We start from the raw sequence: 26707 nt of genomic DNA, 5'->3' as shown, positions 1-26707 counted from the left end.
GCGCATGCGTCGGTCATACCCATGTGATGTGACGCACTCGCATTCTGGAGGGAGTTCTGTGCACATGCGCATTGTTGCTAAAATGGCCGCTTGACTCTCACCACGCTCTCTGCTATTGCTGCTGCTTCAGCCTATCTGTCTTTCCGCACTAAAACAGTAACGCTATAGTCATTATAAAATAAGGGATGTTTAGAATTTCATCATGGTATACAGTGTGATCATTCTGGATGTGATATTAATTTGTTTTCGCTTACTTTTCATGTACCGCGTCTTTGTGGGCTGGGGCATACATGAGCAACGCCATGCTGAGGCTCCTCTGAACCCCGTCACGTGACTGGGGAAATTCCTAACTGCGCAGAAGCTGAAACCAGCCAGCTGGCTCCTGAAGCCCGATGCGCCTGGGAACCCATCCCGAAGATGCAGTCTTGCACCTTGAACTATTATACACTGTTGCTATATGCTGTACACTTGTATTGTATTGTGTATTCCTATGCCTGGGAACGTGAACCCAAGGGGCGGGTGTGCAAAACTGAATATTGATGATGAGAAAGCCGAACTCTAGGAGGTGGTAATGACCGCACCACCTCTCCTGACCAATCATAATATGGGAAACTGTCACTTGCAACATTAGTGGGTGGTCTGAGGGACCCCAAATTGGTATAATTACCCTAGTTTAGCTTAGGAAAATTGTCCGACTTGTCCGAGTAGCAGACCTGTCACTGACCCTACGATCTCAATAGGTGTCCAATCTGAAAGTGCTGCGGAGCACTTTGTCCATATTTTCCACAAGCTCCTAAGGGGTGGAAATTCCTAAGTGCTGGCGAAGCACTTTGCTGGGAGATTCGACAATCCAATCGGGGTTTCTGGCGGATTACTTGCAGAAAGGGGTAACGCAGGCGTTGCTGTCTGAAGCTGTGGGTGTTGGTCGTTTCCCTGGGAGGCCCAGTCCTTTGACCCGAACCTGAGGGGTATCCTGTCCTGATCTGTCCGTGGGTTGTACCTGTTCGCACTCTGGTGTACCTTTCTGAGGGTCCTTGTCCCCGTCTTCCCAACTGACCCGTGGCCAGGGTTGGTCTCAAATCTGAATTAGGTAAATATTGTATGTGGGTTTGCGTATTCTTTGTATCTTGTTTTTTTCTCTCTCTTCTCTCTTTCGTATGATCTATTAAAGCACTATTACCTGTGATATTGTTCTATTGCCATTGCTGATTTAGTTTGTTCCCTCTCTCTCCCCCCTTCCTTTAGTAACTCATTGACGTTATCATAAATAATAGTATGTTCCCGTTTTTCCCTTTCCTTTAGTTGATTGCAGTGAACTTAGAAAGGATAGTTTAAGGATTAAGTACATGTTTAGGTCCCAACCTTAAACCTCGTACCTTAGTTTAACGTTGCAGTGATTAGTTCTGTTCCAAATCCTACCTCTAGTTTTTCCCATATATCTTAATGGTCGGAATTTTCTTTGTGCAAAGTTACCTTTTGATGTTGATATTAATGTTTGACATAGTGTTCTGCATATCGCTTATTGTCTTGGCATCTTCCTTTTGAATTTTCATATAAAGTGTCAAAACTTCAATCAGGTGTCTGTGGTCATTTTACAGAAAGTGGATAACATATATGGACGTAAAGAAATGTTTTAAGGTCCTGTCTACTATTTTCCCTTTTAGCTCTAGGTCCATCGAAAGTTTGTGCCTGTGGTAAGTCAGGTGCATGGTAAGCAGAGGTAATTCTGAACCATTTAATTACTCATAGGAGCGTGCCAGGATCTCACCCGGTTCACGAGAATCACTGATTGAAACTAAATGCACGCCGGGGCCCAGTGCGTGTAAGAAATTGGTGACCCGGGTGAACTGCGCGCTCTATCACGTGCACCAGCGACCAGCGGGACCGGGTGAAGTCTAATACTAGAAGAGTGAAGAGCGCGAGGCTCCTCACTGCGACTACCCTCAAGCCTTGATTGTCTGGTCGGAGAGGGCGGGGCCGCTGTGACAGGCAGAGTGTGAGTGCAGAGTGAGAGTGAGTGCAGAGTGAGAGTGAGTGCAGAGTGAGTGCAGAGTGTGAATGAGTGCAGAGTGAGTGCAAGTGAGTGCAAGTGAGTGCAGAGTGAGTGCAGAGTGAGCGCAGAGTGAGTGTGACTGCAGTGTGAGCGCAGAGTGAGTGTGAGTGCAGAGTGAGTGCAGAGTGAGTGTGAGTGCAGAGTGAGTGCATAGTGAGTGCAGAGTGAGTGCGCAGGGTGAGTGCGCAGAGTGAGTACGCAGAGTGAGTACGCAGAGTGAGTGTGCAGAGTGTGTGTGCAGAGTATGTGTGCAGAGTGTGTGTGCAGAGTGTGTGTGCAGAGTGAGTGTGCAGAGTGAGTGACTGTAGTGACTGCAGAGTGAGAGAGACTGTAGTGACTGCAGAGTGACTGACTGCAAAGTGACTGCAGAGTGACTGACTGCAAAGTGACTGCAGAGTGACTGCAGAGTGAGAGTGACTGTAGAGTGACTGCACTGAGAGTGACTGTAGAGTGAGAGAGACTGTAGAGTGACTGCAGTGAGAGTGACTGTAGAGTGACTCCAGAGTGAAAGTGACTGCAGAGTGACTGCAGAGTGAGAGTGACTGCAGAGTGAGAGTGACTGCAGAGTGACTGCAGAGTGACTGCAGAGTGAGAGTGACTCAGCAGTGTGTGTGTTCCAGAGAGAGCAGGGTATGCTTGTGTGCTTACACGGTGCACTGACACACAGGAGCTAAAACAAAGAAAGCTGAACACGTGTCTTGGGAGCTTCATTGAGGCAGCCGGCCCTCTGTGAGAGGAGCAGCAAGGAGGGGACGCCCCAGCCAATCAAGCGCAACAACTCACAACCTACTGTACGATTACAACACAGGCCAATGGGCAGAGCTAGGTCTTTTCGCATTACGTAGGGTGAGCAGTGTGTGAGTGTGTAGGGTGAGCAGTGTGTGAGTGTGCAGGAAGAGCAGTTTGTGAGTGTGCAGGGTGAGCAGTGTGTGAGGATGCAGAGTGAGCAGTGTGTGAGTATGCAGGGTTAACAGTGTGTGAGCGTGCAGGGTGAACATTGTGTGAGCGTGTAGGGTGAGCAGTGTGTGAGTGTGTAGGGTGAGCAGTGTGTGAGAATGTAGGGTGAGCAGTGTGTGAGTGTGTAGGGTGAGCAGTGTGTGAGTGTGCAGGATAGCAGGGTGTGAGTGTGCAGGGTGAGCAGTGTGAGAGTGTGTAGGGTGAGCAGTGTGTGTAGGGTGAGCAGTTTGTGAGTGCAGGGTGAACAGTGTGTGAGTGTGCAGGGTGAACAGTGTGTGAGTGTGCAGGGTGAACAGTGTGTGAGTGTGCAGGGCGAACAGTGTGTGAGTGTGCAGGTTGAACAGAGTGTGAGTGTGTATGAACAGTGTGTGAGTGTGCAGGATGAACAGTGTGTGAGTGTGCAGGGTGAACAGTGTGTGAGTGTGCAGGGTGAGAAGTGTGTGAGTGTGCAGGGTGAACATTGTGTGAGTGTGTAGGGTGAGCAGTGTGTGAGTGTGTAGGGGCAGTGTGTGAGTGTGTAGGGGCAGTGTGTGAGTGTGCAGGGTACGAACACTCGAACTAAGTCCACCACACACACACACACACACACACACACATAAGACCACACACATAAGACCACACACATAAGACCACACATATAAGACCACACATATAAGACCACACACATAAGACCACACACATAAAACCACACACATAAGACCACACACACACACACACCACACACACACACCACTCTCACCACCACACTCTCACCACCACACACTCACCACCACACACTCACCACCACACACGCAACCACAAACACACACCACCAGCCATCAGTGCACGCTTTCACCGGGCACAAACACCACCAGCCGTCAGTGCAGGCTTCCACCAGGCACACACCACCAGACATCAGTGCACGCTTTCACCAAACATTCACACACCACCAGCCATCAGTGCACACTTTCACCAGGCACACACAAAACCAGCCATCAGTGCATGCTTTCACCAGGCGCACACACCACCAGCCGTCATTTCACGCTTTCACCAGGCACACACACCACCAGCCGTCAGTGCACGGGTTCACCAGGCACAAACACCACCAGCCGTCAGTGCACGCTTTGACCGGGCACAAACAGTGAACAGTGTTTGAGTGTGCAGGGTGAGCAGTGTGTGTGTGTGCAGGGTGATCATTCTGTGAGTGTGTAGGGTGAGCAGTGTGTGAGTGTGTAGGGGCAGTGTGTGAGTGTGCAGGGTACGAACACTCGAACTAAGTCCACCACACATACACACATAAGACCACATACATAAGACCACACACATAAGACCACACACAAGACCACACACATAAGACCACACATACACCACACACACACACCACACACACACCACTCTCACCACCACACACTCACCACCACACACTCACCACCACACATAAGACCACACACACACACCACCAGCCGTCAGTGCACGCTTTCACCGGGCACAAACACCTCCAGCCGGCAGTGCACGCATCCACCAAGCAAACACACCACCGCCATCAGTGCACAATTTCTACAGGCACACACACCACCAGCCATCAGTGCACACATCAATTGTTAACGTATCCACAATTAACTATTGTAGCAATCGCAGTATGGTGCACTTACTTTTAAACATATTCATCTAAAGCGCAGCATGCCACCATTGCTACAATTCCAATCCAACCCACATAATTCCATTACACACCACATGCATACACTCCATAACACATGGCGAAAAGACATTGACATTTACAATGCCATTAGCTCTAACTCAAATAAATCTGAGACCTATTGCATTTCCAATGCTTGTTTTAAAGAGGCAATGCTTTGGTGCTCTGGTTCATCTAACAATAAGAGACGACGTTCATTTGCCAACATATGTACCTCACCAGTATCTTTCAGCAATGCTAATCATGCAATTAAGAACTTTTCTGGTACTTCCAGAAAAGATAAATTCTATATCAGCATCTAAACCATTCTTCCTTGATTACGATACATGGGTTACGTCAACCTCCTCCCTCAGCCTCTGGCATCTCAAGACAGGAAATAAAAATGTATAGGGTGGCCACTAAGTTGTTCATTCTGGACTGAGTCTTGAGACGCTGAATATGAATTATTGCTGGGGTTTGGGCCACATGGAGCAATACTACTTGGCACCTATGTTAGAGGATCCTAGCTGCAGAGTCGGCCAGAGCATGGCTTTGAAACATACCCTTATGCTGCCTGGGACCTGGAACCTAACGTAAGTATTTATTTATTTATTTATTTAGTGTTTTATATAACGCAAACGTGACCCGTTAGGGTGTCAGAGCGCTTAAAAGAGATATAGCAGTTCCAAATACGACCAATCGCAAGCAACATAAACTAATGCATGAAGAATAAAATAAAGCAGTATAAAACAGTGGACAATAAAAGTTCTCAGTTAGTACAATAATATGGGAGACTGACCTAAAACGTCAAATTACAAATTATCTTTTACCATCAAAAGACTCAGAGTTCAAAGTTTAGCTGAGCGCTCATCTCAGTAGCTTAATGCGATAGGGGACCCAGGAAAAAGACTGTGTAGATCCCAATAAGTATCTATTCAGGAAGTCATCGAGGGGTTCTCTGATTATAAATCTGTAGCGAACGGAAAGATGAATCGATCAACAGATGAATTATGTGATTCTTTGTAAAGAGCTATGGTAGGAATTTCCGCAAGTGATTTTGGGTCGACAAATATCCTCTACACACAGCTTCATCCTGATGCTCTCTCAATAGAGCCCAATGCGTCATGTCAGATGCTAGTCACAGCGAGCAGTGAAACACCACATTCTGGTCCAGTCCTTGACTCCCCTGGTCTTGCATCTTACCTTCGTGGTCTCCAGACCGCCTGTGCTGACAAAGCCGGGACCGAAGATCTTTTCATAGCGCAGGATCCCGCGTCGAGAATACTGGCTGTTATCCAGGAACTGTTGAAAGGTTTCGTAGCCCTGGTTGGCCGAGCGGTTCCGAGGTACACGCTGCATCAGCCAGCACACCTGGTTCTGATTTCCCTTTAACTGTGGAAGGGGAAAAGAGATGTTCTACTACTGCACTGCAGCACCTCCACCTGCCCCACTGACAATCCTAGTACTGACTTCCACACAGCTCTACTAGTACACACCAAACCTGACTGCAGTAGTCTTGCTATTCCAGAACTGACATCCCAACAGCTCTGCCATACACATCAATCCTGACATTCAGCAAACCTGACCATTGCACTACTGATGATCAGCCTCAATCTCCCAAAAATCATCTTCCATTACCTTGATGTATGTCTGCACTGATTTAGACATCACAATCTCGAATCCGTAGCTGTTTTTGTCATTCCCGTCATGTACCACAGAGGTGAGGAGGTGGTTATACTGAGCAGGTTTGCGATAGAGAGTGGGGTTAAAGCTTCTCTTGCTGTCTCCTATTAGAATGACAAAATTCTATTAATATTTTGGACAGGACCGCAGATCGCTTTGGCTACAGGAGTGACAGAGGACTGAACCTGCCGGACTCATCGTTGAAAGGAATTGAATGGACAGTATGAGAGCTAGCACACACAACTGACTGGAGCCAGTGTATTAGTGAGGTCTTCTGCTAAAATGGTTGGCGCACCCTCATGGCATGGGAGGAGGCTGCTGTGGCCGGTTACACAAGACTAAATACCAGTACCCACCGAACCAGTATTGACAGAAGTCACAGCCTGCTCGGCCTCAGATCATGTGACTGGAGACTTAACTTCCACAACCAGCAGCAGATAGCTGCTGCTAGTCCATGCTTGGACACAGGGAGCAGGGGTGGAGAGGTTTATGCATACCACAGCATTATTTAAAAAGTCAATATGTCTGTGTGTATGCTGTGGAATTATGTAAGGAATGTTAGATCATGATTAGCATTACAGATGTATTGTTCTCCTTAATCTTCATATACTGGACTAGGTACACTCCAGGCGGTCAGACGCTTAAAGAATCAAATTCTCAATTTCTGAATTTTTGAAGCCATATGATGCCAGCCTCTCACAACCAGGCCCGAGACTTTATTAAGTCCTGAATCACTATAATATGTAAGAAGATAGCCCAACTTCAAAAACACCACTTGCCAATATTCCCCGCTTGGCCTTCTTCTCCATTTCAAACTGAAATTCAAGGATGCCCTAGACCCGTTGGCTCCTCAAAAGAATTGCAAACTCAAAACAGATCACAAAAAGCCTCAGAACTGGTACAATGATCAGCTCAATAAAGCCTGCATAGAGGTTGCATTCTGTGTAGGATACACTGCTGGGATGACGGGAAAGCTTAGGTAAAAGCTAGGTCGTCCTAGTTCCAAGAAATGGTAACTCAATCAAAAAGGTTCACCTATACAACTATTCCTACCAAACGTTAGTGACTCTACATCCTTCACCACTCCTACCACCCTTCCAAAATGCAATCTGAAAACATCAAATTCTTCTTCAAGAATAGAACAGATACACTAACGACCTACAAAGTGAGATGTGTCCCTTCCAAATGTTATCATTAGAGACCTTAAAATCAAAAATAATTTAAGAAATAGAACAAATGACCTCTGTTGGGGCTACCTCACATCGCCAAAGCACAGTAATCACTAAACAACTAAACTTTTGACTATAAAATAACACGAGTGAATGAAGGCCAAGGCACAAAGATTTAGATATTCTAATCAACAGGCAATACATCTGCATGGCCCGTAACAAAGGCCATGCCGCTACTCTAACGCTGCTGGACCTGTCACTCACATATAATAGCATTCATCACATAATTCCACTTAACTGTTCAACAAGTTATGCAGTTTTCGGTGGTACCATTGTAACCTGGTTTACATCCTTCCTAGAAAATTGCACTCTACTCAAATTAGGCACCCACAAGCACAATTACTAAATGTTGATTCACCTGTGGCTGTGCTCTCTTCCTGAACTTATTTATAGACAATGAGTTCCCTTTCCCGCCCGTTCTGATCTCTGAGCAGACTGATGTGCTCACTGAAGCAATCTGTATTTTACCTCATGGTTTCAGATCCCGGCATGTTCCCTCAGCCTTTCAACGCCTGGAGGTCAAAAAAATTAGTACTATTTAGGAGTATAATAATAAACATCTGTCATTCAGGACCAAGTTACACCTCAGGGTTAATGAGTGCTTTCCAAATAGACAGGGCAACAATTAATGCAATAGGTGGGATCAGATTTATGTGAATGGCACACACAACCACTGAAAACTAAAAGATAACTCATTAAGTCAAATTGCCAGTTGCACGACACTGGAGCACTCATGTGGCCTGGTCAGCCAAAATCCCCCAAAATTAAGATCATCATTGAATGGACTGTAAATCCTTCACATATCACCATAACCTAGATATACTCGATACACTCAATGAGACATCCCTTACATCTTCCACTAATTTTTGAGATTTGACAGCACTGTTCGACAAAGAACTTTCCTTCACTTAAGTTAGTGATGTACCCAAGAATGCCTTCCACCATCTAGCCTACTAAAAGGCACATGGGCCCTCCTACTTTACCCACACTAAAAGAGAATTCGTTTTTCTACTTGCATCTTCTAGGCTGGGCTACTGCAATTACCTAAGACCACTACTTCCTAAGAAGACCCTCCACAATATACAAGGAGTCCGAAACGTTGTTTCTTGGCTTTTATTCGGACTAAAAACCTAATACCACATAATACTCGATTTTAGAGCTCTACTGTCGTTCCCTATTAAGGAGAGGACATTATATAACAACTACTGCTTAATCTATAAACCACTTCATGATCTTACAACAGGCTACGTTACCAATTATTCGCCCCTGCTCTATCCCCCAGGCACACAAGATTATGCTCCTTGGGCCTGCTGGCTGTTTATCTACACAGACTTAAAAACATGTTTGAACGTTGCAAGCCTCAACCTACTGGCACTGACTACACCTCTACTTGAGGTTTATAGAGAATTCTGTAAGGTTTCTGAAACACATAAAACCTTATTTACCAAAATAGGCTCATTGCCACCAGCCCCAAACTTAAGCCTGTCCCATCTTTCGTTACATTTATCGTCCTAGCCACTGACGTGTATGACCACTTGTCATCTTGACATACTCACTCACATCAAGGGCTAATTTAGATCTGTTGAGAATCTCTGATTGTGTCTTCTGAGATCTGCCTATGCCCTATACCTCCAGTGCTCTGAGATGGCGTTTACTGTAAGGGTCTGCTCTCCCAGAAACCCTTAAATAAATATATAATTACATTAGAAAGGCAATATTTGGGCTTAACTCCCACTTCAGAAAGACTGCATGAAAAGATTAATCTTTTTGAGAACGTGTTCACTAATATTTCAAAAGCTTTTTAGCAAGTAACTGTAAACACGTTCCCAGCACACACTTAAGTATCAGGCTTTCTTCCATTTATGTGTTCCTCGTCACTGACCTAGTGCTAAAATAGGCTATGCGGCTGTAGAGTAGTTTTAAAGGGCCTTCACAATGAAATTCAGTGTAAGTTACTAGAAGAGTCACATAATTGACTCACCAAGACAGGCAGCCATTGCAGGCCACCCAGGTAGAGGAAGATTCGTCTTCAGCTTGTATATCACCCTAACTGTTAATTTCTGTATATATTAGTGCCTTTTTCACAAACTGCATTTTGTAGTATGCCAGTAGTACTACAATACTACTAATGTACTACAAAATGCTATCCACAAATCTATGTATAGAGGTTCTATCTCCACTTCTCATTTTTCTGTGCATAGATCTCCCCCCCAACTGCAGAGTCTCTGCACACATAAGTATACCTTTTAGTAGTAAATGTGGACAGGATAGGGAAGAGTTGTTGGAAAATGGGTAGTATTTACTGCTAAACAGGGGAAGTTAAGGGTGGAATAAGGAGTAGTCAAAGGTGGGCTAGGGAGGAGTCTGGGGAAGAAAGTGCATCCACAAAAGAGTAATCTCTTTCCTATTCACAAACTGCACTTCTAATATTAAGAGAGCCAAAAACACAACCACAGTAGTAATAAATGTACTCCTGCTCAGAGCTAGAGTAAAAGCAGTACCCCACCACAATCAGTTTAAATAAATAAATACAAGAATCTCACCTAACGTAAAAACAAATATATTTTTTATTATGTATTATTAATTATTCAATGCAATGTATAGAATTAAAAGTAATTTAATTATATTTCAATAAAAGTTAATGTTTTATTCATACCTAAATTCACAAAAGAGTATTAAATATGCTAAAATAAAACTTTTATATTTTTAGATCACTTTTTGACATTAAATTTAAATTATATATCTTTTTAACTATTTTAAATAAATTAACATTATTTCTTATGCGTTTTTATTTTAAATCTTAATATTTTCTATGGGAGGGTGTTGCGGTATCAGTGGGTGGCCATGTGCGATGGTGGACCTTGTACTGCTCTTGTTTTTAGCTTGTGAATTTCTCCCCACCCCCTGCTTCAGGGGTGTGGAGAAAAGAAAGTCTACACTTTTGAGTAACTTGACACTCGTAAATAGTGTCAACAAGAAGATTATGCTGTTCCTATGAAATATGGAGCACTCTAAAGTTACTCATGAGTGTAAACCTTCACTTACATGTGCAGACTTACTCGCATGTGTAAGTATATCTTTGTGACCGGATCCCATTGTAATCAGGCAATAGGACAGACAAGGTTGCCCACATACATTTCTAATAATTAATCCTTCTAAAAACTGTTACCCTAAACAGAGCAGCTCACAAATGTGTATTCAGTAATGGCACATTATTTGCAAGCTTATTTTGAACCTTCTATGACCTGATGACTTACTGAATCTCACTTTTCAATGAAAGAGCCATACATCAAGTGTAAGGAAATGCCTCCTGCATGAGCAACCCCACAGTTTTGGACCGATGCAGCTTGTTTTTCAACTCTGAAGGTGCAGAGTCTCGCCAAACAGGCCTCAGTGACATTGCTCTGACCCTTAAAGCATTTATGTCTGATTGGTTCACCCACAATTGGCATAAGTTAACTTACTTATAAGTCTCTAGTATATGGTACCAGGGGAGCCAAGGGCCTGTAAATTAAAGTGTTCCTCTGGTACTGCAGCTTTTACTGTGCCACCATGAGAGTGACAAAGCAGAGCCTGACCCCGAGCCTGACATTGCTGGCTGGAAGAGACATTTTCAAATTGCTAAATCAACTTTGCCATTTAACCTAATGACAAAGCCCAGACCGTTTAAATATATAGGTCCCCCCTAGTGCAGGCTATTGCGCCCTAAGGAAGTTTGCTGTATATGAAAAAATAAAACATGTTTTTACATGTTCTACCAATAAAAACCACAAACTATCACTTTTACTGTAGAAAGGCTAGAAGCCCCATTGGTGAGTGCAGAGTTAAACGCTGACCACTCAGATGTGCTAACTTCTGATGGGGACTACTAAAGTTTGTACTTTAAGGTATCAAATGAATTGCTGCACTAAACCAGACTTGATGCCAAAGTTGAATTTAGGGTAACTTTTCAGTAAATGGCAGCTTTAGAAAGTTGCCACTCTGTTGCCCAAAGTTTTCCAGTGACCATTTACGCCTTGGTGCCACAAGACACACTTCTGCCCTTACAGAGGCGGCTAGACCTGACAACAAAATGGCCTCTGCTCAAGAACCAGCGAAAGGAAGCGATCTGCCTATAAGCATCAGCTCCTCGATTCCAAAACCAATTACTCAAGACATTTCGGAGCATTCACGCAATGAAAAGCTTCTGATAGGCCCTCTAACCCGCAGTCCCAACCAGGTACTCCCACACAAACAACTAAGAATTTCAACCCGTGCAGCAACAACATAAAAAAATACTACTGTACCCGGAATATGAATCCCAAGGACAAAGGGATATCTTAAACAGAGGAAATATCCTAAAGCTATGAACGCACCTTCCAGGGCTAGAAAGCGTAAATTCAGCGGACATTGAAACAGTGGCTTTTATAGACCCCACACTGGGACAGAAAAATGAGTCAACTGTGGTAACTTTTTTCAATTCGGATCGGGTGGTAACATTAATGAAGAACGCAAAACAATTGAGTGAATGGGGTATTCAGGCTAGCCCTTACACCATCACTAACTACCCGACCTTTCTAGAAAATACTTCCGAATCCTTAACGACTGACAATAACAGATTAGACTTAAATCAAGATAAGAATAAACAGCAGCTACCCCTGATGCTACGTGGCCTCCGACAGGAATCGAAAACCGCACCTTGGATTGAGAACCCGCTTCAAGTAATAGCAACAACAGCAGAAGGACCGCGCAAATGCGTACTTAAGCCGCATAAATCCCAAGACTGGTCGTGGCTATCCCAGGCCTTGTGGTAGTGTCCCGGCAACCTCGCATGAAAACAAACCAAATCCCGACATAGTTCACTATCTAAATATATGCTCTTGGAACATTCGGGGTCTAACAAAAGAGAAAATCGGACGATTAACCACGGACCTCCGGAAGACCCACGACATCTTCGCTATTCAAGAGACCTGGGCCCTGGAGAACACCATCTGGGAAGATTTTACCGTAATCGAATCCTCTGCTATTCCATCTATAGCAGATGGCCATGCATCAGGGGGCGTCCTGATTGCTGTGAAGAACACACTGGTTGCCAAATTAGAAACACTTTACAATGGTGAGGGCGACTATATCTTCATTAGCATCGAGATCAAGAGCCACGAAAAGGGAAAAATAACGCAAAAAATCATTCTCAGCTGTGTTTACTTGCACCCCACAAAAACAAGACGAGAGTCTACTTTGAGTAACATGCTACCCATAATAAACAATCTCAAAGTCCTATTTCCAAACGATCTGTGGTTGATAATGGGCGACTTTAACTCCAACCTTATTAACATCGACTCCACCCAATTCTCTCAATTATTATCAGCTAATGTAATGTGGGAAATCCCAGAGATAAAATCTCAGTATCAACGGAAGGAAGCTAATGGAATAAAACTAGCAACAAAATTAAATCAATTCGGCTTGCGCATCCTCAACGGAAGGATTGCCTCGGATCAACCAGCTGCATACACCCACGTATCCTTCTCCCGAATGGCCATTTTAACGTGCAAGATCGCCTTTAGGCAGCTACACCGCCCGAATATTCCCCTGATTGGAACGGAATCGAACCTACAGAGTGTAAGAAATCTAAGATGGTCCGAAGGAAACCGTAAAGAAATCGAAGCGGAAGTGGACAATCTTCTGACCGAATGTGCCTCGCCGGTATTAGCCACTTGACAGCATCTTCTTGGGAAATTATATTGACCAACTTCAGAGATCAATTAGCTTTAAAACCAACAAATAGGCTTTCGAAGGACCTTCCGGCTTCAACTACCCTGTTAGAACAAAAACAACACACAATTATTACAAAAAGTAAACTAAATAAGCTGCAACAAACCAACGCGAATAACGAAAGCGAATATAAATCTCTGAAGAGGGACATATTAGCCGCTAGAAAAGATTATAGGAAGGCCAGGTTCATGCTAAAGAAATTGGAAGAAGAGTATCACTGGGCAACAGCATTTGAGATCATAAAATCTAAAGACCAAAGAACATTTTGGAACTGGGTAAACAAGGCCACCAACGCCACTAAACCCCCTACCGCAACTAATATCTCTCCTGTTGATTGGGAGACCTATGTCAAAATACTTTATACAGCAACGCATGCTTCAAATACCAGTATCCTGTCCACTCTCGATCAATTAATCCTCCAGGATAACACAATCCCCCCCTCAAGATAACAACAGACGAAATAACAGGAATAATTAAGAAAATGCGCTCAGGCGGCGCCCCCGGACCCAATGGAATCCCCACTCAAGTATTCAAAGCCTCCGCCCAGAAATGGGCCTTGATACTGACTCCCCTCTTCGAGGCCGCAATATTGGGAGGCCCCCATCCCGGCCTCTTGGCAAGGATCACTTCTCATTCCCTTTCATAAAAAAGGCTCGCGCTCTAATCCCGACAATTATCGGATGATAGCCCTACTCAATGTGGACGGGAAGGCATACGCTAGCGTCCTTTTAACGGCACTTACAAAGTGGGCGGAAAATAACAACCAAATCCCTTTCACCCAAACTGGCTTCCAAAGAGGCAGTCATATCGAAGATAACCTGATCTGTATAGCCCACTTGATGGAAACCACCCTAGCCGTAAAAGGGAAATCGATGTACCTGGGATTTAGCGACTTTCGTAAAGCCTTTGATAGTGTGTGCGGGCCTAAACTTTGGGAAAAATTGGCACGATGGGGCATCCCTTGGTCTCTATTGAAAGCACTAATAGCCCTTCACACAGACACTTGTGTTAAGGTAAGAGTTACATCGAGATGGTCCACTTCTAAAAAAATCTATACTAGAAGAGGCCTAAAACAATGGTGCCCTCTTGCACCACTACTCTTTAATTTGTACCTAGCAGACCTCCCTGAATAGCTGTCCTGCTCCAGAGCCTTTGCCCAGGAACTGATCAAAGAAAGATCCAAATTCTGCAATACCCAGACGATACCATTCTTCTAGACCAAACTCAGGTGGGCCTTCAAAGACTGCTTGACTCCCTCGCCCAGTACTGCAACATCAATATGCTAGAGATAAATGTTACTAACACCAAAGCAATGGCAATAACTTCCGCGAAAATAAAAAAGCCCACGTGGTTTATTGAAGGGAAGCCACTGGAAACTGTCACCGCATATAAGTATCTGGGTGTTTGGATCGATCACAAAGGGAGACCTTCTATGTATACAACTGAAATGCAGGCAGTTGCTCGTAGCTTGGAGGGGGCTTTTATAAGAACGAAGAGCGCTTTGCACTCCCAGGACTTAGTCCCGCTAATAAAATTGATTACTGCAAAATTCCTTCCTACAATCTCTTTCGGCGCAATAATCTTCAAAGACAAAATGAATAATTGGCTAGATAGAGCGCAATTGTCATGTTACCGCAGGGTTTTTTGATTGCCAAACTCGACCTCCCATGCCCAAATTTGGAAAGAATTTTCTCTATCTTCCATGCGATGGATCATGAGCACAAGATATATCACCTATTGCCTGAAAACAAAACAAGCCAGCCCTCACACTTTAAAGAGCTGTATATGGTCATTGCTCAGCAACCCCAAAACATCGTGGAATAAATATTTGACATTCCGCCTTGACTTCCTCAAAGCACAGGACATATGGTCAACTCCGTTGCCCATCGAGGTGAAATCAAAGCTTTTAACCAAGCAAGCTAAAATTCAATCAAATGACCTTGACGTGCAACAGGTACTTCAGCTCTTCCATGGCTCTTGGGCCTCCAAACTATATGCCCCGAAAACTCTACCGTCCTATCTCGCATCCGCCATGAAATCTCATACAAAACTTCAATTAATGAGATTCCGCTTCGGCTTAATTCCGCTGATGGCATACAAGTTTGGCCAAGGATACAAGAAAGAAGCCTCCTCCCAATGCCGTTTTTGTAACCAGGAAGAGGAAAATCTCATTCACATTTTGTGCATCTGTCAATGCCTACGAGCTCAAAGAATTTTCTGGCTGAGACCAATTTGGCTTCTTAATATCAGGCCATGCCAAGAAGCACTCGATGCATGCATGAGGGGAGACTCGCCTCAGATGGCGACACGTTTTGTAAAGTTTATCACAGAAATTAACTCCTTGACCTTACCATCTGACCAAGTCTGAGCTTTATCCCCTCTAAGTGACATTTCTCCTACTCCTTTTTAACCAACAAATCCACTGTCTTTTTAATAGACTTGAATATTTTCTTTTTTAACGGTCAATTTCAAATGTGTATATTGCAATGATTTTAATTAATTGTGCAAATAAATTTTACTTACTCTGCCCTCCTGAGGGGGAAAAGAATGAACGGCTTTTTCTGTCGTTGAAAGAGGTAAAGAAGGCAAAACAGGGTGTGAGCCTAAAAGGTGCACTTCAAAGGGAAAGAAACCTTTGAAGGGCAATTGGTGGACACACAAAAGAGGGGCTGCTCTTTTGTTTTGATAGACAGGTTGTCATCAGTGAAACAGAGGGGGACACAGTTGCCAAAAGAGTTTTCCCCTGGGCGTGTAGCCCTAGGGGGTGAAGTCTCTAAGGTGGGTTACCAAGATCCACACACCGGCAGAGGGGTTCTGCTATCTTGACAGAATATTGTATTCTGGGATAGCTAGATGCCACACTATGCAGGAAGTCATTATAAGGTGGGAGGGTAGCTGGAGGCTATTGGATAGCAGTCACTGCATCCCTGAAAGGCAGTTTCTGGGCATTAAAGTAGCACCCATCAACCAGATTTCAAGAGACATCAAATCCGTGACAGTAGACCGAGGAGTAGCCACAGGAAGGCCCCTGTCACTGAATCAGCATCCTTCAGCAACATATATCCCTTGCATAAGAACCACTCCATTGAGGTCTATGGCAGCTCAGCCATAGGACCTGGAAGTTGATGAAGACTGCTTTGACTGCAAAGTAAAATTTCCTAACAAGCCTTATTGGCCCCTGTGACTCGGTCCCTGTCGGAGTTGGTCACCCGACCGAGCCGCTGCAGCCGTACTTAACTTTATAAAATGTTTTTACATTTCCAAAGTAACCAATAACCACAGTAGTTGCCAGTGTTCATTTACGATTTGAATGAAAAGCAGTGATTTATTATTTGCTCAATGATTTAGATCTCATGGTGGATTTTGTTCCTAAAAATTGATACATTTTGTGAACTAAAAATTCATAGAAATAGTAGCTATTTTTTTAAAATTGTTGTCAGATTTCATTGGCGTGGCGTTTCTTTCTCATTCGTCTGTTTTGGATCTCCAAAATGCTTTGCATTTGTTTCTTTGGTAAACCCTAACTGCTCGAAGCCACAGCTACCCAGGGTTGAGCTAAGGTTTTACAAGCAAACCTGACTGAACCCAAGAGGGGTCTGTGAGGTCATTACACAGTGAAGTCGCATGACCTCAGCAGATATATTTTTATTTTACAAAGGAGGCGTTGAACTGGTTTATAGCCCAACAATTACAGTCATGGAATAACAATTCAACCATGGCCCTAGCAGCGCTTGTGTTTTGCATCTTTTCAGAACTTGACTGCTATATTGTTTCAATCTTTGGATTTCCCCCAAACAGTTGGATATTTCACTACTGTCCCCGCTTTCCACCTGTATTGCTATGTGCCATCTGCATACATGGGATATACCACCTTGTGTTTCCTAATTACTTAGCCAGCAGTAACATGTTGATGTTAAAAAGGAAGGCAATCCCTTGCAGACCTTTCTCTTTTACTGAATTGTTAACATCAGCTAGGGTGGTTCAGTCCCGTACCCAAGATTGAATCTTGAGTGATAACTGACTGAGAACTGCCTAACTTAACAGTGCTCACTCAGCTGCTTAAAAATCAGGAACACCAATGTTTCTATAATCAAGGGCAGACTAGAGACAGGCAGTCAACTGGCAGAGTCAGCCACAAGTAGCATGGATTTTTTTTAACCAAATGAGCTTGCTTCAGAATCGAGGGGACCACACCCAAGTCTAGAATCGAGTTAGTGATCTTGGACAGTGAAGACGTGCCTATTGTTGCCAGTGATTTCAGAGCTGAAGCTCGGCAATCAACCAGTGGGATGAGGAGCACCACAGTCTTTCCCGAAAAGTCATTTTTTTGCTCCACCAGCTTCCTGCTGAAGGCAACTTCCGTCATGGACATTGGGTCATCTGGGGCACCTGTGTCACTTTAATAGAAGGGCTGACGTAGCTAGTTGTCTGCCTTAAGAACTTGGCAATCTTTTACCCGACCATGCTGAAAGAAGGTAGAGGTGCTTCTTGGTTGAGATAGTCACATGGTGACTCATAACCAATGTTGAGTATCCAGTGTTGCATAATATGAGGAAGAGTTAACTTGTGACCACCCTTCCCGCAACTAATGTGGGCATTTGTAGAAGGGGAAGTCAGCTTTCTTCACATAGCTGCTACATTAGGAGCCATCACCCGATCCTACCCGGTGGACACATCACATGACAACTCCGACACAGTTAATGCTAACACATCTTGGCAGGTTTTTAGGTCTCGCTTGTGTGAGCATGTGTTAGCGCATGCGCTCTCACTTGCAAGACTTGTGTTCTATAATGGGCTTGGAGCCAGCCCATTCATTACTTACCATTCATGGGCATTGTTGTCACTCTTCTTTGCTGACTTGTAACTGGACTGTTTCAAAAGACAATGGTCCCAAGACAGTCAGGGATAATTATGAGAAATAAATATAGATCAAAATGTATTCTATATCATCTGTCCAGCCGGACAGGGTTTAACAACGCATATGTTGATGTAGTCAGTTTATCTATACAATATCAAGTGGAACACGGCCTGTGTCCTACTACAACATATAGACAGGTGTGTACCAGGCAAGAGGAGACAGTCTGCATACAATCACATTTGGCAGGCTAATGATTCATGAACACACTATTGTGACTTTTCATATAATATAGTCAAAACAATATAGTGTAGGATGTCGACAACGTCTTGATCTCTATTTAAGGATAACAGGAACATCTTCAGGACATTGTGATTCATGCCTTATTTACATTTCTATCAAAAATCAAGCCCAAACATAGTTGGAGAAAAACATAAACATTACATTTGGTGTGTCATTGGGTAAGGAAGTGGGAAAAAGGAGGGATATATATACATGAGCATAGTGCAGTATACATTAAACATATAAATTATAAATGTCTAACAGTTGGATTCTATCAAAGAAAATAATGGATTTCTTATTTTAACTTATTGTGCTGTAAATAAGGACTGGTATTATCATGCTAAAATTGAAAAACACGGTGGCTAAGTGATATAAAAACCGACGAGAGGTTCATAATGTGAACAGTGTTATTCCATTTACATCGGAATATTTATACCCATACTTCGTGTACCCATTCTAGAGTCTAACTTTCCCTTTCCTCCTCCTCATTTTTTCGCAGGCATTCGACTTTTAAATTCTCTACTCGCAGAATATCCCTGACTGCGGTAAGGTCTTGCCTTGCTTTAACTATTCACTGAATGCACCTTTAGGCACCCTTAATCTCAAACTCACTCCCTCTCGCCCGCAGGTTTCACTATAGTCTATTGCTTCGGTCCCCCACTCTGACCGACGCCTCCAGTAATTCTTTCGAGGTAAGCCCAATGCACACTATACTCAGCAGTCACCGCCAATATCGCAATGTAACCCTCACCGGTACCTGTCTTATTCGTCGCGGGAAACAACACTTACAACGCAACTTTTACAATGCACTACCTTTACAACAAAACTTTTATAACGCAACATCCATTACAACGCATGCCATTACAACGCAACCATTACAACGCATGTCACTACAACGCATACCATACAACGCATGTCATTACAACGCAGTCATTACAACGCATACCATTATAACGCATACCTACACTATCCAACACTTACCCTACTGTTGCACCCCCTCGAGTTAGAATAGTAATTTTTACCCCTACACTATCCAATACTTACTCTACTGTTGCACCCCCTGGAGTTAGAATAGTAATTTTTACCCCTACACTATCCAACACTTACCCTACTGTTGCACCCCCTGGAGTTAGAATAGAAATTTTTACCCCTACACTATCCAATACTTACCATACATGCTAGGTAATGGTATGCGTTGTAATGGTATGCGTTGTAAATGTAGTATGCGTTGTAGTGGAATGCATTGTAAAGGAAGTTTCAAAGAATTCGTTGTAATGGCAAGCGTTGTAATGGAATTCGTTGTAATGGATGCTGTGGTGTAAAAAATGCGTTGTAAAGGTAGGTGTTGTAAAAGTATGCGTTGTAACGACATACATCCATTCGCCGCAGTATAGGCACCATTTACAGCTTTTTACCCCCACCAGTGCTGACTTCCATTATAACTTCCTTGCTGCATATGCACCATGTGAGAAGTTGGCCTGGTATATGATGTTCACTGTTCTAGTGAGCAACTTGCACCAGTCCAAACGACCCCTATGGTGATTGGTTGTAAGTCAACCCTATAGACCAGCTATCCTAATGGTAGCATGGACAAAAGCAGTCTTAGGCTAAACTTAAGAGGGCATGTGAAGCCAGCTGTTTTACCATATGCAATCCTTTTAACATCAAATGAAAGGACACCACACAAGTTATATATTATAAAATATATGTATTTATTACTAGAATAATCCTCTGTACTCTTTATGAGGACAGAAGCACAAGCGTTAAACAAAGAACTTCATATAACATACAAAAGTTGCACACATATGGATAGGCCCAGGTGGCCACTCAAACCATATACTAAAATAGTGGTATAAGAACCACGTCACGAACAATGGTAAGGCCTAGGGCCTTGAGAATCGCTGGGGCTACACTGGACTAGCAAAGGTTAGGTCGGGGGAGGCCCACAGGATGCGGGTGCAGTGTCTATAGGCAACCGCGTGCACCAATAGAAGTCAATGGTGCGTAAAAGTTAGAAAGTTGCAGTTTTGGAAGTCTTCCGACTGGACTAGAACTTTACCACTTAAAACTAGGACACTAGAGATGTAAATCTCTACAGGAGCACCGGAGTACCCTTGTTACCTCACCCACAGGAAACGGGTGCATAGGTGTCAAAGTGCGTGGGGTTTCGTTGTGGAGTTCTATGGAGCTTTGATGAAAAGATGCTGCAGGCGATCAGGAGAGAAGAGTCCGGTTGGATCCAAGGGTGGATCGAAGATGTAGAGTACCTGAAAGCAGAGGGGACAGAGTCTGTGTCACTAGCCAGTGACCAGGATGGAACCAGGAAGGAACCAGGCGATGTTGGGTTGCGATCAGGTGCTGTCGTGAAGTGAATATGCTACTTACCAGTATGCATCTGTTCTTGGCATGTAGGGCTGCTAATATTCACATCTAGTGCATAGATCGCCGCCTAGTGTTGGGTCCGGATGATTGCACCTTGTTGTTCTGGAAGAGTCTTCGAAGTATCACAAGATAGGTGGCTCCTCCCCTGGACTACAGTGCGCATGGGCATCGACTCCATCCCCAGATTGTTTTTAGCCATTGTGTCAGAGATGGAGTGAAATAGCGTAAATGATGTCCATGCTAATGAATGAATGCAAGAATGGTCTGCAGCCGCTACGGGTGCCGGGGAGGAGGGCGGGCGATGTGAATGTTAGCAGCCCTACATGCCAAGAACAGATGCATACTGGTAAGTAGCATATTCAGTTCGAGGCATGTGGGCTGCTAAATTCACATCTAATGCATAGAATACATAGCAGTTCCTCCATTAACGGCGGCCGCCCGTGCCGGCTGCAGAAGTTTGAAAAAGAGATTTAAGAACAGCCTGTCCTACAGCTGCCTGCTGTTTAGAATGCACATCCACGCAATAATGTTTAGTAAACGTGTGTGGTGTAATCCATGTGGCTGCTCTACAAATATCCTCCAAAGGAATATTACCCAGGAAAGCCATGGAGGCCCCCAACTTGCGTGTCGAGTGGGCCCTGGGGGGAACCGTTAAGGTGCGCTTAGCCTTGTGGTAGCAAATCTGGATACACTTAACGATCCACCTGGCTATTCCAGCTTTGGAAATGGGGTTGCCTTTGTGCTGGGCTGAAAAGGCAACAAACAATTGTTGTGTTTTCCTAAAGTGTTTGGTCCTGTCAATGTAGTACATTAACGCTCGTTTGACATCAAGCGTGTAAAGCATCCTCTCTGCCACTGTTTCGGGGTTCTGAAAGAATGTGGGCAGTTCAATGGTCTGTTTAACATGAAACCGTGACACCACTTTAGGGAGAAACTTAGGATTAGTGCGCAGCACCACCCTATTAGGATGAATCTGAATGAATGGCTCTTGTACTGTGAGCGCCTGTAGCTCACTGACGCGCCGTAGAGACGTGATGGCAATGAGAAAGGCTACTTTCCATGTGAGGAATTGAATCTCACAGGAATGTAGGGGCTCAAACGGTGGTCCCATTAATCTGGTGAGGACCACATTGAGGTTCCACACAGGAGCTGGTGGGGTCCTGGGGGGGATGACTCGTTTCAGCCCTTCAAGGAAAGCTTTAATGGCAGGCACCCTAAAAACAGAGAGGTGCTGCCTGTTCTGGAGATAAGCCGCTATGGCGGATAAGTGTATCCGAATGGAAGCATACGCCAGATTACATTTGTAAAGATGTAACAAATAGCAGATGATATTAGGAATGGATGCATCTAGCGGGTTGATATGATGGTCTGTACAGTAAATGACAAACCTCTTCCATTTTGCTGCATAGCAAGCTCTGGTAGTGGGCCTTCTTGCCTCCCGGATAATGTCCATGCATTCCGGGGGCAAATCAAGGTAGCCAAACTCTAGGACTTCAGGAGCCAGATCGCCAGGTTGAGCTGTTGCGGATCCGGGTGCTGAATGTCGCCATGGTGCTGCGTCAAGAGCCTGGGTGTGAGGCGTAGTCTTTGATGCGGTACCACGGAGAGCTCCAGGAATGTGGTGTACCATGGTTGGCGTGCCCACGTTGGAGCAACCAGGATGAGTGTTATCGAGTGTTGTAGCAGCTTCCTTGCCACCAGCGGTATGAGAGGTGCTGGGGGAAAAGCGTACGCAAATTTGCCTGACCAGTTCATCCATATCGCATTGCCCTGCGACTGAGGGTGTGGGAACCTGGCGGCGAAGCTTGGGCATTTTGCGTTCTCCCTTGTGGCAAACAGGTCTATCTCTGGATGACCCCACTGCTGGAAGTACGGGTGGAGTACTGATGGATGTATCTCCCACTCGTGCGGTTGGTGGCTGTACCTGCTGAGCAGATCCGCCATCTGATTGTCCTTGCCTGGGAGGTGTTCCGCCATGAGGAAGATGTTCCTCTGAATGGCCCACTTCCACATGCTCTGAGCCAGATGAGACAGCTGTGGAGAGTGTGTTCCTCCTTGCTTCTGGATATAGTACATTGCCGTCATGTTGTCCGTCCGGATCAACACGACCTTGTTGCACAGATGTACTTTGAATGACTTCAGTGCCATGAAGATCGCCATCAGCTCCAAGTAGTTGATGTGCATCCTCTTCTGTTGTGTCGACCATAGTCCCTGCACCGTGTAATGGAGTACATGCGCTCCCCATCCCTGGAGAGACGCGTCCGTCGTCAGGATAATCTGTGGCACAGGCTCTTGGAACGGTCGGCCCTTGCAAAGGTTGTGTGGAGTCCACCAATGCAGAGAGTTGTATGCCCGACCGGTCACCAACACTAGGTCTTTCAACTGTCCTTGAGCCTGAGTCCACTGGTGTGCCAAGCACTCCTGGAGAGGACGCATATGTAACCTTGCGTGAGGGACTATGAAGATGCAGGAGGCCATCATGCCTATCAACTGCATAAACACTCTCGCTGGGAGTGAGTGTTGCGGCCTGAACTTTTGAATGAGCGACTGGATACTGGTGATCCTCGCTGGATTTGGCTGAGCTGTAGCAGTCAGAGTATTGATTGTCGCGCCCAAGTACTGCCTCACATGGGCAGGTTGAAGGTGCGACTTCGGATAGTTGAGCGAAAACCCCAGACTGTGAAGAATGTGAATAGTGCTGGACATGTCAGCGGCGCACTGCCGTGCTGACTTGGCCTGAACCAGCCAGTCGTCTAGATAGGGGTAGACATGTATGTTCTGTCTCCTGAGGTGCGCCGCCACGGTCGCCAGACACTTCGTGAACACTCTGGGGGCAGTGGTCACTCCGAAGGGTAGTAGCTTGAACTGGTAATGCCTGTTGTGAATGGTGAACCTGAAGTACTTTCTGTGGGATGGATTGAGTGGTATGTGAAAGTAAGCGTCCTTGAGATCCAAGGTTGCGAGGAAGTCCCCCTCTTCTAACAGTGGAAGGACTTGCTGCAACGTCAACATGTGGAAGTGTTCTGAAAGAATATACATGTTGAGCGGGCGTAGGTCCAAGATGGGTCTGAGTGAGCCGTCCTTCTTTGGTATTAAGAAGTACAGGGAATAAACACCTGTGCCCTGTTCTTCTACTGGCACGAGCTCTATGGCGCCTTTTTGCAGCATCGCAAGAACTTCCTGCTGCAATAAGTGCAAGTGCTCTGCTGACATAGGACGGTGCCTTGGGGGAATGGTGGGTGGAGTGGACGTTAGCTCCAGACAATAACCGAACTGGATAAGTTTCCTTACCCACCTGTCCGTGGTGATGGATTTCCAGACAGGCAGGAACCGTTGGAGTCTCCCCCCGACAGGTGTTAGATGGTCGGGGGGCAGTGACAGGGAGTCACTGTTTGTTAGCGGCAGAGGAGCGGGAATTGTTGTTGCCTCTGCCTCTGCCCTTGGCGTTGTTTCCTCTGTAACCACCCCTACTCTGTTTAGTGTATGAGGATTGCGCACCACCCTTAGTAAATTGCTGCTGTGCCACGTGTCCTCTGGTAACACCTCGATTGCCTGAGCGACGAAAAGTGCTTCCCCTAAACTGCTGAGACTGAAGTGCACCCATCGATTTCGCAGTCTCAGTGTCTTTCTTAATCTTTTCAAGTGTGGTGTCCACCTCTGGGCCAAATAGTCTGTCTGGATTAACAGGCTGATTGAGAATAGTCGTTTGTATCTCTGGCTTAAACCCCGAGATGCGGAGCCATGCTTGGCGTCTCAGCATCACACTAGTGTTGATGGATCTTGCTGCCGTATCCGCAACGTCCAGCGCACACTTAATAGCAGAGTTGGAGATGAGCTTGCCCTCTTGGATGAGCATCTCCGCACCCTCTTTGAACTCATCAGGGAGGTGTTGTAGAAGCTGCTCTAATGTATCGTAGTGTGCCCTGTCGTATCTGGCCAACAGAGCTTGTGTGTTTGAGATGCGCCATATGTTGGCTGCCTGCGCTGCCACCCTTTTCCCTGATGCCTCCAGCACTTTAGACTCTTTGTCCGGGGGAGGAGCTTCACCCGTCGACTGAGAGTTCGCCCTTTTGCGTGCATTAGAGACCACCAAAGAGTCCAGAGGCAACTGGCCCCGAATGAAAGTTGGGTCCCCAGGTGCCGATCTGTACTTCTTCTCAATTCTAGGGTTCACCACTCGCGCCCTAGTAGTGTCTTTGAAAATGTCAGTGGCATGTTTCATCATTCCTTTAAGCATAGGAAGTGTTTTTACAGTCTTTTCGGCAGTAGAGAAAGTGTTGAATAGAAAGTCCACCTCTACCGGGTCAGCATGCATCTCTACATTGTGGTTCGCAGCTGCCCTTTCGATTAAGGCATTGAATGCTGTTGAATCTTCTGTTGGAGAAGTTTTAGGCCCATAGGCTTGTGGGTCAGAGATAGGCTGGTGGTCCCCCTGATCCCCTGAGGACAACCATGAGTCCTGTTGTTCATCAGGGTCAGTGTTCTCAGGGAAGGTATACTGTTCCTCCTGGTCGCCCTCTCCACCATCTGAACAAGTGGGTGAAGGTGTTGGACTTCTGGTTGGTTGGTAAATAGGCTCCACCAGTTGAGGGGACCCGGGAGTGGCTTCTTCTTCTTTAGAGGGATTACAAACGGCTCCAGAGGCTGTGAAGTAATCTTTCTCTTCTTGAGGGTCAGTTTTCCAGTGTCAGCATCGATAAAGTGTTCCGACTCGTCATCCAACAAGGGCTGACGATCAGAACCGCCACTTAGTTGAGTATGCCTCCCTTCGACCGAGTCCTTGGGCACCGACCGAGGCGCGAAAGCCTTCGGCACCACGTTTGGTGGCAAGGTAAAGGGAAGCGGCATCGAGGCTTGCTTCTTCGGTGCAACCGGAGTAGTCTCCGAGGGCGTCTTCGGGCCCGACGTGGATTCTTTGTCCCGAATCCGTTTGAGGGAGTCTCTTACCTGCTTCGTAAAAGAAGCGGACGGCTTCGTCGATCCGACTGTCGAATTCGATCAACCCCCTGGGGAAGACTGGAGCGTGGATGACACCTTTTTTGCCGTTGGAGCTGCCGATGCGCCGTCGGCCGAGCTCTCGCCACCGTCTACGGCTCCATGCGTCGCTGTCGATGTCTTCGGATCGACCGACTTTCCTTTTGGTGCCGGGACACCCGGCTTCGGCACGGCGCCCCTCTTGGCATCGCCGACCGGTTTGTCTGCCGACGCGGTGGGCTTGACTTTGGGCGGCACCGAGGCCTTCTTTGAGCTTGGCTGCTCAACCACTTTTGGTACCTTAGCCGCATCAACAGTCTTTTTCGGCCTTGAGGTATCCGAAGATGATGGCGTCGATGACGTAGCAGACGCCTTCAAAGATGACGGCGTCGATGACGTAGCAGACGTCTTCGGTGTCGATGGAGTGGCGTCCATCTTGGTTTTGGTCGAACCCGAAGGTTTCACTTTCGGTTTCGTTTTCGGTAATGGCGGCTCCGCAGAGGTGTCCATAGCCGGGCCGATAGGCGGGGCGGAGGATCGAGGCGTATGGTCGTGGGTAAGGCCTCGTGGCGATCCCGTGACCTGAGCCGTTGTAAAAGTTGGGACGGGGCATAGCTCATCCTCCGAGCTATCTTCCATGGCCCCAAAAGGTTCTCCGTCGTCCCCTACCTCCTCGATGTCTTCCTCGAGGCCGTGGTCCTCGACCGCTTCTCCGTAGTCGGTCTCGACCTCCGCCGATGCCGGCGAAATCTGCAGGTGAAGCTCCTGCTCATCTGCCGCGGGGTCGCCGAAGATGTCCGCTGGCGCCGGAGCCGATCGCTGGGCCTCAAGGCGCGCCACGCGCCGAAGCTTGATGGTCTTCTTCGACCGGAATCTGGAACAGGCCA

General features: G+C 45.8%; 1 protein-coding gene across 2 annotated transcripts in view; it reads right to left on the bottom strand.

The window, feature by feature from the left end:
- The window catches only part of LOC147692277 (uncharacterized), a 312790-nt gene that overhangs the window by 121019 nt on the left and 165064 nt on the right, over positions 1–26707 (bottom strand). For both annotated transcript variants that reach the window (XM_086938541.1, XM_086938542.1), the window contains 2 exons: positions 6303–6451; positions 5868–6056 (listed from right to left, as the gene is read on the bottom strand). In XM_086938541.1, coding sequence (XP_086794667.1) covers positions 5868–6056; positions 6303–6451 — 338 coding nt within the window. The remainder of the gene's footprint in view (positions 1–5867; positions 6057–6302; positions 6452–26707) is intronic.

This window comes from Lissotriton vulgaris, chromosome 9, assembly GCF_964263255.1.
Source record: "Lissotriton vulgaris chromosome 9, aLisVul1.2, whole genome shotgun sequence".
Taxonomy (NCBI): domain Eukaryota; kingdom Metazoa; phylum Chordata; class Amphibia; order Caudata; family Salamandridae; genus Lissotriton; species Lissotriton vulgaris.
The sequence above is the reverse complement of the archived record's forward strand: the minus strand, read 5'-3'. Positions and strand labels throughout refer to the sequence as shown.